At 39.9% G+C, this 14,461-nt stretch overlaps 1 protein-coding gene across 5 annotated transcripts in view; it reads left to right on the top strand.

The window, feature by feature from the left end:
• Ark2n (arkadia (RNF111) N-terminal like PKA signaling regulator 2N) overlaps positions 1-14,461 on the top strand; it is an 85,748-nt gene that overhangs the window by 58,008 nt on the left and 13,279 nt on the right. For 3 of the 5 annotated variants that reach the window (XM_006973852.4, XM_076555553.1, XM_042264226.2), the window contains 2 exons: positions 4,516-4,683; positions 13,533-13,659. In XM_006973852.4, the coding sequence (XP_006973914.1) occupies positions 4,516-4,683; positions 13,533-13,659 (295 nt within the window). The remainder of the gene's footprint in view (positions 1-4,515; positions 4,684-13,532; positions 13,660-14,461) is intronic. The other 2 variants (XM_076555555.1, XM_076555556.1) reach the window with 1 other exon arrangement.

Below are 14,461 nucleotides of genomic sequence, written 5' to 3'. Positions count from 1 at the left end.
GCTGAGGCATTGCTATTTCCCCAAAGCTGCTTGCATGCAAACTGTTTTGCAGAATGTACATGGAAAAAGAAGCAGACAGATGAAATAGGATAGTTCCTTCTGACAGAAAGATGGGCTAGTAGGCATGTGGTTTTTTTTGTTTTTTTTGTTTGTTGGTTTGTTTTGAGACAGGGCTCACTGTGTAGCCATGGCTGACTAAGACATGCTATGTATATAGATAAGTGTCTCGAACTCACAGAGTTTGTCTGTGCCCCCCAACTATTTTAAAGAGTCTTTAAAATAGTTCTACCTACTAAGGACTTGGACTTTTCATCTGTAGAGAAAGAAGCAGGGTAGAGGGTAGATGCCTAGGCATTTTAGCTAGACCGTGTCTCAACATTTTGAAAAGGCTGTGAGTATAGCTCAGTGGTAGTGTCTAGCATTCATGAGATCCTGAGTTTCCAGTACTGGAGAAAGGGGAATGGGAAAGCAGTTAAATTGTGCTTGTATAGTTATAAAATGATATGCTTCTCATTGCCAAATTTGAAAGGAAATTCATTATGGATAAACATAGTAAAGAAATTATTTATTTATTTATTTATTTATTTATTTATTTATTTATTTATTCTGTGATTTTGATTTTCTTTCCCATTAGAATACATTTGAAAAGAAACTAATTTTATTAAATATTTAATATCAATAATGGAGAAAGTTGAAATAAAACTTCAATTTATTAGGAATGAACAGCAGTACAGATTCGTCAGTATTTGTATTTGAAAAGTTAGAACCGGGTTGAGGAGATGGCTCACTTAGAAAAGTGCTTGCAGCACAAATGTGAGGGAGGGCCTGAGCTCAGTTCCAGAGCCTGGTGAAAAAGCCAGGAGTGATACTACAGGTCTGTGATCCCAGCACTGGGGTGTGTGAGCCAGGGAGAACAGTCTCCTCGGAGAGGTACAGGCCAGTGAGAGGACCTGTGTCAAAACAGCAACAAGAGGTGAAGGAGGCCAGAGACTAGAAAGAATATTCAGGGCTGGTGCATTCACATGCAGGTGCACAGACAGACTGGCAGAGAGAGGGAGAGGGAGAGAGAGGGAGAGAGGAAGAGAGGGAGGGAGGGAGGGAGAGAGGGAGGGAGGGAGGGAGGGAGGGAGGGAGAGAGAGAGAGAGAGAGAGAGAGAGAGAGAGAGAGAGAGAGAGAGAGAGAGAGAGAGAGATTAGAATGTATTCATATAAGATAGGAGCTTAGTACAAACCTAACACAGTGTTTTGTGTTGCTGGGGATTAAGCCCAGGACCCAGTGCATGCTATGTAGGAACTTGACAACTGACCTACCTTTCCAGCTTTGTGTTGGTGTCCTTATATAAAAGGTAGTTGGTAGATTCTTGATTTTAAGTTTTCTTCTTTTGTATTTGCAACAAATGATAAAACATTCAAAATATTTCTGCTAAGTGGACATGCCTGTGATCCTAGCACTCAGAAGGATCCCCTGTCTGGGTCTTCCCATGAAAGCAACTAGTGAGGGGATAAACCACACGTTGATGTTATTAACTAACTGTATTCAGTTTGCCTTTATAAGGAGATGCTTTTAATGATTGTACAAAAACTAGCGAATGTATTATTGTGTGCCGATTTTTATGGGTGTGATGGGTCTCAGTTGGCAGATGGAGAATGCTGTTTGGGTAGCCTTATTTGTTGTAGAATGGATATGCTTATGTTAACAATTGAATCTTAAATTGTTAGTGTTTCCATGTAGACCTACCTAAAGCAGCTATTTTGATGTTCGTGAAAGTCAAGATAATTTATTTGTAGGAATTCAGTTGTTCTAAAAGCTTATAGGAATAATCAGGGGAGTGCTTATTATGTGCAGCCATGAATTGACAGCATAGATCTTTGTGTTAACACACTGAACTTTTATAGCTTCTCAGTGGTCTTATTGTTTTCCTTGAAGATATATTTTAAAAAATAAAACAGATGAAGGGTTGTGAAATGGCTTAGTGGAGAAGGATGCTTTCTGCCAAGTCTGACCTGAGTTTGATCCTCAGAACCTACATGGTGCAAGGAGCAAACTGATTCCTGCAAGCTGTCTTCTGACCTCTACATGCAAATGGATGCTCATGTGCGCACACACACACCACGCCACACCACACCCCACCACACCACACCACACCACACCACACACACACACACACACACACACACACACACACACACTCCCATACACTCCCATAGTAAATGTAAAAATAATCAGCTGAAAAAAGTTAAATTCTATGCAGCCAGAATCACACTTTAAAATACTATCACAAATTGTCACCATTATTTAGCTAATATCACATATTTTTTCAGATTTCAACTCAAACTCCATTGCCAGTGCCATACATTTACTTAGTTTTGGCTTACTAATGATAGGTGTAAGATACCTTGGAACACAGGATCTTTAATAGTGCTCTCTCACTGAAAGTCAAAGCTGGAAAAGTACTTTATTAAAGTTTGTATAGTTCTGAGTTGTCATTGTTTGAATCCATTGGAAATGAAAAATGACAGTGATCATAATTTAACTGTTAAATATAATTAAAATATGAAATATTGCTGTCTTTGTTTATGATAAATACTAAATTTAAGCTAAGTTATAAGGCGTGCAGTTTGGAAATATGGAAGATACAAGAATGAAGCCAGATAACAAGTTTATGCTTGTATTTTCTACTGATGAAGACTTTCAGACAAGTTATTTCCATGGGTAGGTGATGTGACTCTGCATGTATACATACATTTATACTTATTTGCATGATTATACATGTAGGAGTAGTACAATTTTGACTTGACCTGTGACCTGTGTTCTCCATTTGGGGACAAAGATGGGGAATATGTGGATAAATGGCTCTGAATTGGTATTGGTTATATAAATTTTAGAATAAATCAGTAAATAATTCTTTGCAAACAATGGAAGAAACCCACAAAGCTCTTTCAAAAATAGAACCTCTGGTCACATAGTCAACATTGTACTTGGTCCCCTTACCTTCTGTACCTAAGTATTTGGACATCACACAGTATCATGATTCCACAATCGTCATTTCGAACTCTGACGAAAATTCTATAGGAAAATGCACTTTTTAAGAAAAGAAAAACCTCAAACGTGAACAAATTTTGCTGTTGATCTAAAATCCATTACCATCTTGTTAAATTTTATGGGCTTTTATGAACTTGATTTACCCCTGTAAGGAAACTGGAAATGATTTTAAGTAGTTAACTAAAATTGCCATGATCGTCAGAATTTCATATTGTGATGTGTCTGTCCTTTATATAGTGGCACCTGACAACTCATTTGCTTTTATGTCTGATCACTTTTTATTTTTAAAAAGTGTTGCCACATAAGATATGGGATAAATAGCCCATCTGTATTCTGTGTTTTGTTCAGTGATAGTTTATACAATGGATGTATGTATTTGAAACAATAAGCCTTCATTGTATGTTATTTTTTGATTCACTGATACATATATTCATAGTCATAAATAGGTGTGTTTGATACTCATTTGTTGGGTGATGTTAAAAATCTGTGAAGAAAACAGTTTGCTTGTTCTTTATAGCTAGCTATTGGGAAGGACAGCATTCCCTTTAGCTCTGTTCTAAAAGCGGGGAGGGGTTGAGGGATTTCCTGAAAGAAAGCTATTTCAAAATACTTTTGCTACTGTGTTAGGAAGAGGGTGGCAATACCAATTTAAAGCATGTGTTCATTTTGTAAGCATGAATATTGGGCAATTGTAGCATGAATTACTGTAGTATAATTACTTTGGTACTTACCTGCAGTTAGTGACGTGATTTGGGGTTGGGAGCATGTTCTTACTTTTCTAATGAGAACTTTCTCAACTTCTTTTAAAACCTACTCACAAGATTGCTGTCCTTTACGTGAATGAACTTATCTTTCTCAGGGAAAAGAAAATATAAATATCCCTATTCCTTCATAAAATAGCGAAAGCAAAATCCTGACAGTGGGTTTTGTGGTATTGCCTTTTTGTAGAATGTTATAAAGTATGTAACATCCCTGTTACTGTACAAGGGCCTTGCTGGCGATAAATACATCAGTGGAGCAGGGCTCTTGTGCCAACTTTGTTTAGTAAATAAGAAAATGTGCGTGTGATTTTCCTTTCTAAGTCTACTAGGAATTTTTAATATTAGCTACTGAAAGAGCTAAACTCATTTTTCTAAAGACATGAAGTTAGATTTCAGCAGTTTACTGCAGTTTCCCCCCATTTTCTTTGTGGAGTCCTCATCGCCTTTTCTTAATCTGTTGCTCTGTAGGAATAATTCAGTGTTCCATTGTGTAGTGTAGTCTTGTCTTCTGTTCTTCATAGTAATGCCCTTTTCCTCTTTCCAAAATGTGTCCCTCCACTTTTTTCTACTTCAGCATCATGTTCTCAATACTAGATGCATAAAGTGAGCTCTAAGTTAAGGCACCTGGCATTTAGTGGGCTCTTAATTAGTTGGAGAGATATTTCTTACCCCACAAGTTAGATACAAGTATACATTTTTTTTCCTCCCTAGATGGACCTCCAGTTGTAGCTCATTATGATATGTCTGACACCAGCTCTGACCCAGAAGTGGTAAATGTGGACAATTTATTGGCGGCTGCAGTAGTTCAAGAGCACAGTAATTCAGTAGGCGGCCAGAACACAGGAGCTACCTGGAGGACCAGCGGGCTTCTAGAGGCAGGTTGGTCTTCCCTACCCCTTTTTCTAATGACATAATATGCATGAGTCCTGCCAACCGTTTCTTCTGGTAGTAGACCCTGCTGAGGAGGACAGGCCATACACAGGCTCTGTCGTTGAGTAATTGTGTCTATCCAGGCTGCCCTGTATAACAAAAGATTTAAGTAGCATGTCATTTTACTTCTTAATTAGAAGGAAGCAAATGAAAATATATGAATGTGTAGGCATCAAATTCCAGGAGGCATACTCTTGGGTTAAAAATGCTTTTAAAAAGGCAACCAAGATGTCCTCGTACTCCTTGGCCAGTTCTTTCCCTGCCTTGACTGTGGATAGCTTTGCCTTGCAGCTTCCGGAGGGCTGTGGATGCTCTCTGCTTGTGCCTCTTCATCTGCAGTGCGGTCCTTGTTTCCTCTCTGCTCTCTACTCTGAATTCCTCCCCTGCAAGCTCTCCTCACCTCCTCTAACACCTTTCTTTCACCTTCTGCCTGTGCCATTTCAGAGAAAATGTCCTTTTTGTGTCCCATTGTTTGAGGTCTCGGACATTCTTAACATGACACTTATAAGGAACCTCACTGCATATTGGGAACTTCTTACCATGCCTCCAGCTCCCTTTAATCTCTTCCTCAAATATTCTTTTTAATTTGAACTTTCATTTTTAAAGATTACTACTTAAAATAAAAGGGGAAGAAACGTAAAAAACCTTCCTAGGCCATGTATGTTTTCTTTGTTGCTTTTGAAGGATCATGTTCATTGGTTTAATGCACTGGTCTGGTAATTTAATCATTAGCCAAAGTATTACTTTTATTTGAAATTTTCTAATATAATTTAGTTTTCTGAATTAAAACACAGTGCCAATGGTGGTTGTCTTGAATTCTTTCTGTCACCATCTTGGATTAACACTGAAGAAAAATAACTTACTGACCTTCTGATTATGTCTAATTTGGAAATTAATTTAGTTTTGATCTTGGATCAGTTGTTTTTCTTTTGGATTTTCATTTTTATGTGTATAAATATTTGCCTAAGAAGAATCTTTTAAGGATTTATTAGTATTCTGCATCAATACTTTGAATAGAGGTAATACTTTAAAATTAAAGACATCTTGTATAACATGTTTCCAAGCTGTGTGATTTAGTTTGTTCTATTACTAGATGTGTTTTTTCTTCGATTCTTATCCATGGCTGAAGAAGTAATCTATCCATCTCAATTTTATTTTCCTGTTTCCCTGACCATGTCATTACATACAGACCACTTTCTAGTACATTCTTGGGGATAAAAATGAACAATTCCAAAAAAAAGGAAAAAAAAAAAAAGCTGAGTGGTGATGGGGCATGCTTTTAATCCCAGCACTTGGAAGGAGAGGCAGCTCTGTGCATTCAAGGCCAGCCTGGTCTACAGGGCGAGTTCTAGGACAGGCTCCAAAGCTATACAGAGAAACCCTGTCTTGAAAACAACAACAACAACAACAAAAGAACAATTTCCAGCATGTTGTTCTTTTTCTTAAAAAAATAAAACAAAACAAAAAACTAAGTGTGTGTGTGTGTGTGTGTGTGTGTGTGTGTGTGTGTGTGTGTGAACGAGAACACCTGCCTGTCTGCATGTGCATGCAGTATCCATGGAGGCCAGAACAGGTTGTCATTCCCTGGAACTGGAGCTCCTGGTGCTTGTGAGCCACTGTGTAGTGCTAGGAGATGCTCCTGTGTCTTCTGCAAGACCAGTTGTACAGCAAGTACTCTTAACCTCAGAGCCATCTCTCTAGCCCACATGTTTTGTTTTGTTTTTTAAATTTATGTGCGTGGGTGTTCGCCTACATGTATGTCTGTGTACTACTTGCATACCTGGTGCCAAAAGATGGCATCAGATTCCCTGGAACTGGTGTTATAGATGCTTGTGAACCACCATGTGGGTTCTGGGAATCAAACTTGGATCCTTTGGAAGAGGAGCCAGTGCTCTTAACTTTAGAGCTGTCTAGCCCATGTAATTCTCAATATAGAGAATTCTTAAGAGTATTTTGACTCATGTAGAATTGTTAATGTGTTTCTTTGATCTGCAGAAAACCCAGCAGTTCTATCTAGGGTAGTATTTACATTTTCAGATTCAGGTATAGTCATATCTCAGTGTCTGTGGGGGAATTGTTCTAGAATCTCTGGATTGTAAAACAAACTAAGCCAGGCGGTGGTGGCGCACACCTTTAATCCCAGAACTCAGGAAGCAGAGCCAGGTGGATCTCTGTGAGTTCAAGACCAACCAGGTCCACAGAGTGAGATCCAGGACAGGCACCAAAACTACACAGAGAAACCCTGTCTTGACACCCCCCCCCCCCCCCCCCCGGCCAAATAAAAAACAAACAAACAAAAAAAAAAAGAAAATGAAAAACTTCAGAGGTACCAGGCCCATAATTCCAGCACTTAGAAGACTGAATTAGGAGAATCACTTTGAGTTGAAGGCCATTTTGGGCTACAGAGTATATTGGGGTTAACTTGGGCTAGAGTAAGATTCTGTCTGAAAACAACAAATCTAAGTCCATAGGAAGGAACAAATCCCTGTTATAAAATGGTATAGTATTTGCATATAACTCCCACACATCTTTGTACTTCAGTTGTCCTTGGATTACTTACAAGCCTCATCATTGTACTGTTTGTTGTTTGGGGGAATGCTGACAAAAAGGGCTGCATGTTCAATTCAAGTGCAATTTCCCTCAGTATTTTCCGCTCTTAGCTGGTGGAAATTCTGAATGTGCAGCCATGGGTATGGAGGGCTCACTGTACATTTTAGCTTGTTTTTTTAAAACGTCATGATTGCTGTGTACCTACCACTGTTCTTTTTAAGAAATACAACATGCTGACAGAGTGTGAGGAGACTGACACCAGGGCCTTCAGCTCGGCTGCTTCCCCTTCCTCTCAGAGCTGTCCTAAATTGGTTGTTTCATGTTTGGCGTCTCGGTGTTCTTCATGTATTTAGTTTGTTAATTAGTAGTTAGTATAAAAACACACCTACTTTAGAATTAATTGCATTGCAGACAATCATTTGTAATTTTTTTCTCAAACATTTTGTGAGCTTTGTGCTTGCTAAGCATGAGTCTGGTTCATTACTGTTTGTTTTTCATTGCTGTTTAATATTTATGTGAGTATATCACAACTTACTCTTACTGAATGTTTAGGGTACTGTTTTAAGTGATGCTGCTGTTAACATTTTTGTATATATGCATATAATTTTTGTATATATGTATATACACATATAAAATTATATATATGTATATAATTTCTTTAAGTTATAATACACAGAGTATGTGTGCAGTTTGGGCCATAAATTATGTTAGGTTAATCTTTAGGATACAATTACCACTGTTCAATAGCTCCCATGACATTTTCTTGTGAAGATGTCTCTCAAAGTCATTTTCCCTAGATACGAAAATATAGACTGTTATGTGAATAATGAAAAAATTGAGTGTTATAATTTATAGTAGGAATCTATTATATGGTTCTAAATATTAGGATGTCATTATAAAGAATAATAAATAAAATTGAGTGTTATAATTTATAGTAGGAATCTATTTTATGGATCTAAAGATTGTGGTATCCATTATAAAATATTAATAGAAGTCATGATTTTTAGTTTTGGCGCTTTCTCTGTTTTGAGTTTTGAATATAAGTTAAATGTTCTGCTGTCCCTGTGTCACAGATAAAATTCTAGTTACTGAACAGACTATTCATATGTTCACTTTAATAGTGGGATGTCAGCTCAAGTCCACAGCCCTGATGTATATAGGGTCATTTGAGTAACATTGGTAATAGAGTAGCCAGCTTCCATTTCAAAGCAATTAGATGATGTTCTTGTATGAGTTAGCATTATTTAATATCTTTAGTTTTGACCTTGGTAAAAGAGTTGAGTAACTGGCAGATTTTAAAGACTAGTTTGGAATCAGGAAACTGGTCAGCCAAAGTTGTACATTTTTAAATTTTGCCGTGTGTCCTTGCCATGTGTTTACTTTTTCTTATGTGATGTTTGAATTATTGTGTAGGTTGCTTTTGAACCAGTTACAGGATTGGATTAAGGGTCACTTTATTTCCCTAATCTGAAATTTCACCTTGACTACTCAGGCTGTCCTTTCCTTAGGAGTCTCTTTTCTCTTTTTTCTCCTCTCCTCTCCTCTCCTCTCCTCTCCTCTCCTCTCCTCTCCTCTCCTCTCCTCTCCTCTCCTCTCCTCTCCTCTCCTCTCCTCTCCTCTCCTCTCCTCTCCTCTCCTCTCCTCTCCTCTCCTCTCCTCTCCTCTCCTCTCCTCTCCTCTCCTCCCCTCCCCTCCCCTCCCCTCCCCTCCCCTCCCCTCCCCTCCCCTCCCCTCCCCTCCCCTCCCCTCCCCTCCCCTCCCCTCCCCTCCCCTCCCCTCCCCCCCTCCCCTCCCCTCCCCTCCCCTCCCCTCCCCTCCCCCCTCCCTTCCCCTCCCCTCCCCTCCCCTCCCTCCTCCCCTCCCCTCTCCTCTGCTCTCCCCCTCCCCCTCTCCTTTCCCCTCTTCCCCTTCCTCTCCTCTCTTTTCTTTTCTTGAGTGATTGCAGTATTCCTCTAAACCCATTTCCAGCTTCCCTGTTCACATCCAGTGAAGATCACTTTAGCTGCCTGCCATGACTCTGTCACTTCTTCTTTTTTTCTAAATAAAGCCTAATCTGGCACATCTTTAAGAACGGTACATATACACTCGTATCTCTCCCTCGAGTCCTCTTGCTTGCTTACCACTGTCTTACATCCTTCCGTCCACATTCTACCTTTTGCAGTTTATCTGTTCTTGTTTCCCATCAGCTTTTGTGCTGTTTTGGTCCCGTCATTCCAGAGGCTCTGCTTTCCAAGGTCATCTTGTTGTCGACTGTAGAGGTTCCTACTTATTTTCCCTTTTTTCCTTCAGCAGAGTGAGCACAGATTTATTAAGAAAAATTGAGAAAGAACTCCCAAGAGCGGGAGGGGTTCCAAGTGGCTAATACCCTGTTTGCACTTCTTACCTGACCATGGCTTTGGTGGTTTTTGCTTTTGTTTCCCGTAGACTCCCCTTTTTGTGCCATCTCTTCATTAGTGGTGGTCATAGGATTTATCAAGTCTGTTTTCTTTATATTTCTGAGTCAAAAAAGTTTTTGAACAGTACCCCCAACTGTTTGTCAGAGATCTGAAAAGTAGGCATGCAACCATCCTCAGCCTCCATTGTCTCCTTCAAGTTGCCTAAATAACCAGGGTACATCATTTTCTACTTCCGGCATTCTTCCATTTATCTGGTCCCCGTGTCACAGGAGCATTTCCCATCTTGTGTCTTCCCCAGAAAGTGTCGCAGTGTAGCTAACTGGTTCTGTTGCCTGTAACTTCTGGCCCTGCTGTCAGCTTGGTTTCTATATTTCAAAGAGAAGTCTTTAAAATACAAACCCGAACTATGTCACTCTGTAGGTCTTTCAGTAGTTTCTCACTTTTCAAGACCAAGTCCAGACTCCAACCTGTGATTTCACCTCTACCAATATTGCCAGCATTGTTCATCATTACTTTTTCTACTCTAACTATCAATAAACCTTTAGACCCTAAAGGTACTTCTTTCTCACTTGTGCCCAGTCTTCTCTGGAGCTCAGCTTCCCTGATCAAACTTAAGTCTGGAGAGTGTGCCTGGTCTGTTTCCTTGCACTGCTAGATATGTACGTAACCCAGCCTGGCTTCCAGATGCTAGGATCACAGATGTGTATCATTACTCGTCTTTGCAGGCTGTTCTCTACCCCCCTCATGGAGCAGCTCTTTGAACTGTGGGTAGCGGGCTGCTTTTTTTTTTTTTTTTTTTTTTTTTTTTTTACTATCATTGAATGTGTTATAGATTTGTTGAGAAAAGTGCCTGAGTCTGCCTTGTGTCCAGTGGTATCCCTACCACCTAGTATAATGTATATGATGTCACAGTTAATATACTTATCGTAGGAACACACAGATAAACAGTAAAATCTACTTGAGATATCGATTCTAGACTTTTTGAAACTTGAGAAGATCAAGGCTGTCAGTCTGTCCCTCCCTGCAGTGCATCTGGAGCAGTGTGCATAGTGATGACTGTAACTAAAGCATCAAGGTACTGGTGGATGAAACACTGGACCACAGCAAGGTGTTAGACAGAATAAGGATCTGAGTTTGCCGGTTCTAGACTTCCCCAAATCCTGTTTACACAACATCCCAGATTTAGCAAAAATAGGTGCTGTGTGGAGAATATTTGTGCATGTAGGTTTCAAAGATTGGTGGCCACTACCAGTGCCACCACATGAAATCCAAAACATGTTATAGACTCATGCAGACGGTGATATAGTCTCGGTCACCTTGTTTCTAGTCATTAAAAAATATTTTTATGTAGGCACACATGTGCCATAGTGCACATGTGGAGGTCAGAGGATGACTTTGAAAGTAGGTTCTTCCCTTCCACCATGTGGGTTCTGGGGATCAGACTCAGGTAGCCAGGCTTGTCCACAAGTGCTTTTACCCACTCACCCATCTCACCAACACTCAGTCATTTTAAACTTCCCAAAATAGGAAAATCAGCACTAAACGATAAGCACTAACACTCTCACCAAACCTGATTACTTTTCACAGCTTTCCTTACTGTCTACACATTTTTATAATAGTTATGTATTATACTTTAAATGTTATGTGTATGCTTTCCCAAGCTTTTGTTAGCACTGTAGTGCCCATGACTGTTGTAATACCTTTTCCTCTTGGGGAACTCTCCAAGGTGAGTTTGCAGGGTTAGATAGAGGATGCAAACACCATGAAGTTTAGATTTGGGGCTGCCTGTGCTTTTCCAGAAGGGTCTTGTGAAAAGCTGACGGGTGTGAGGATACAAGATTTCTCAGTGTCACTGATGCATTGGAGTGAATGAGAGGAGAGGAAGGAAGACCCATGTCTGTAAAGTTTTCCTTTCATTGGTCTCATTTGTATGAGGTTTCATAAACATTCTTGTTAAGTATAGAGAAAACATTTGTATTAGATGACAACATATTCAAATGCAAATATCTTTTAAAGAGTAAATGGAAATTTATGTTGACTGCATAATTTGCATAATATGTTGACTGTTAATTTGTAGGAATTAATTTTTTAATTAAAAATTGTTAGAGAGCGTGTGTGTGTGTGTGTGTGTGTGTGTGTGTGTGTGTGTGTGTGTGTGTGTGTGTAGGTCAGAGGACAACTTTCGGGAGTCTATTTCCTCCTTCCATTGTGTGCCTGGGGATTGAACTCAGGTTGTCTGGCTTGAGGGACAAATGCTTTTACCATTGAACTTAATCCTGGCCATGTAGGAATTGAAAATGCATTCAAGATTGTATATTTAAGAGCTGGGCACTTAGCTGAACTCTTTTTCTCATATTTGGGTTGTTTTTAGAGCCGTGTATTTTGATTTGATGTGGCCCATTGCCCTTTATGTTGGGTCTGTGACTGTCCAGCTCACTGTGACGCTGGAGGCATCTCATTGTATGCTGTAATGAATAGTTTACACAGACGCCTGTGGAGAGCCTCTGTGTCTCAGTGCTGCGTTGAACTGGTTTACGCCTCTGGCACTCAGGCTCGTTTGTATCTATTGAGAGTTGTCGGCACTGTGCAGCTTATGTGTCAGTCACGTAGATCCCAAAGCTCCATCTGCCTCTTGTCTTTGCCTTTAGATGGATTTGGGGATTAGACTTTGCCAGATCGTCATTCCCTGAGAGGGAAAACATGTTAAGTCTTTCACAAAGCATCTTGATGTAAATACAGTAGTAGTAGTTACTTTTATTCCGCATATGCCTTTGCAGATTTCTGGTTTAGAATTTTGTTCTATGATGATACACAGTAGAGAGCTACCTCATTGACCTCGAGGTGGTTATGCAGGTCATTAATAGTACACTAGAGCTGAATGCAAAAAGCACTACAGAATAAAATATAGAATGTTGTACAGTTTATGTATAAATATATTTAGGTAGAGTGCTAGTTGAAGGAGTTCGTTGTTCTCCTAAGAGACAGAAGTGTAGAATAAGAGACTTTGACCTGAAAGTCCTGATCTGCTGCTTGGGTACATGCCATATCCATATATCATATTTTTTAAAAAAAGATATTTTATTTTTAATTATGTGCATCTGTGTGTGGGTATGTGTATATGAATGCAGGTGCCCATAGAGGCCAGAGGAAGGTATCAGATCCCTTGGAACTAGAGTTACAGGCTGCTGGGAACTGAACTTGGGTCCTTTGGAAGAACTGCACATACTCTTAATATTAACTGCTGAGCTATCTCTCCAGCCTTTATATTTCTTTTTAAAAGCCAGTTTGTTTGCTTGTTTGTTTGTTATCAAATGGCAGAGCATCTTGGGAGATGGCTCAGTGGTTAAAGTGCTTACCATGCAGTTGTGAGGATTGGAATTCAGAAACCCATTCAAATGCCAGGGGAACATGGGAGCCTGCCTGCAATTTCAGCCTGAAGGTGGATACAAGCTGGCTGTTATGACTGGCCACATCAGTAAGCTCTGAATTGAGCCTGTTTGAGTGAATATGGTAAAAGATGGATGAAAGATGATTCCTGATATCAATTTTATATATCCACATGCATGCCACACATGTGCACCTACACACATGCAAAAAAATCATCTATGTACACCACATATACATGAACACATGCACAACAAGCACACATGCACGCGCACACGAAAAAGGGAAAAGGGAAAACAACCGATTTGTGCCCCTGTTTATTTGACATAGTAGCAGTTTTACTGTGACTTACAGAGCTTGCATAGAGTTACCTTTTCTGTAATTCGAACTGGATGAGTAATCTGTCAGTGAGCTGTTACTATAAAGAAATCAAACTGTATTGCTTGTTTTCCTCTCCTCCTCTCTCAGGTCATTTGGATCCAGGATTCCTAGCAGGTGACAAAACATCTGTTGGCAATGCACCACTTAACGAAGAGATTCACATTGCCTCTTCAGACAGTGAAGTGGAGATTGTGGGTGTTCAGGAGCATGCAAGGTAGGCCAGTAATTGGGGGCATTCTGATACTTTAAATTGTGAGTCTATTTAAACCAACAAACAAAAAGTGATAGGAAAATGGTAGATCGGGGCTAGAGAGATGGCTCAGCTGTTGAGAGCACTGGCTGTGCTTCCAGAGGTCCTGAGTTCGATTCCCAGCAACCACATGGTGGCTCACAACCATCTCTAGTGGGTTCTGATGCCCTCTTTGGCATAAAGCTGTACATGCAGATAGAGCACTCATAATAAATAAAATCTTTTAAAAAACAAAGAAAATGGTAGACCTCATCCTTGGCATAAAGGTGTAGTCTGTCTTGCAGCTTTCTTTGGTTTAATACTTTTTGTTAAGATGTGGCTTGAGGTTTAGAGCATGTTCCATATTGTTGCATATAAAGAACATATCATTTGGAGCTGGAGAGTTGGCTCAGTAGTTAAGAGCACTGTTGCACTTATAGAAGAGTTCTTTTCCCAGCACCTACGTGCCTGCTCATAGCCGTCGGCTAATTCCAGTATAAGGGGATCCAGTGCCCTCTTCTGACCTCAGCAGGCACCAGGCACTTACATGGTGCATACATGCAGGCAAAACATTCATACATACAAAATAAAATAAATCTAAGAAAAAAAAGGAACATGTCAGTCATGGGTGTGTGTGAACTACAGCTGGTTCCCCCCTCCTTTTAAGCAAATGTCTAGGTACCATATCAGAGTTTGCTCTTAAGCAAAGAAAGATGTGTCTGGCTGGACTGTGGTGGCGCATGCCTTTAATCCCAGCACTCTGAGTTCCAGGACAGCCAGGGCAACA

This window comes from Peromyscus maniculatus, chromosome 19 (assembly GCF_049852395.1).
Source record: "Peromyscus maniculatus bairdii isolate BWxNUB_F1_BW_parent chromosome 19, HU_Pman_BW_mat_3.1, whole genome shotgun sequence".
Taxonomy (NCBI): Eukaryota; Metazoa; Chordata; class Mammalia; order Rodentia; family Cricetidae; genus Peromyscus; species Peromyscus maniculatus.
This window is presented reverse-complemented; position numbering and strand designations above follow the sequence as displayed.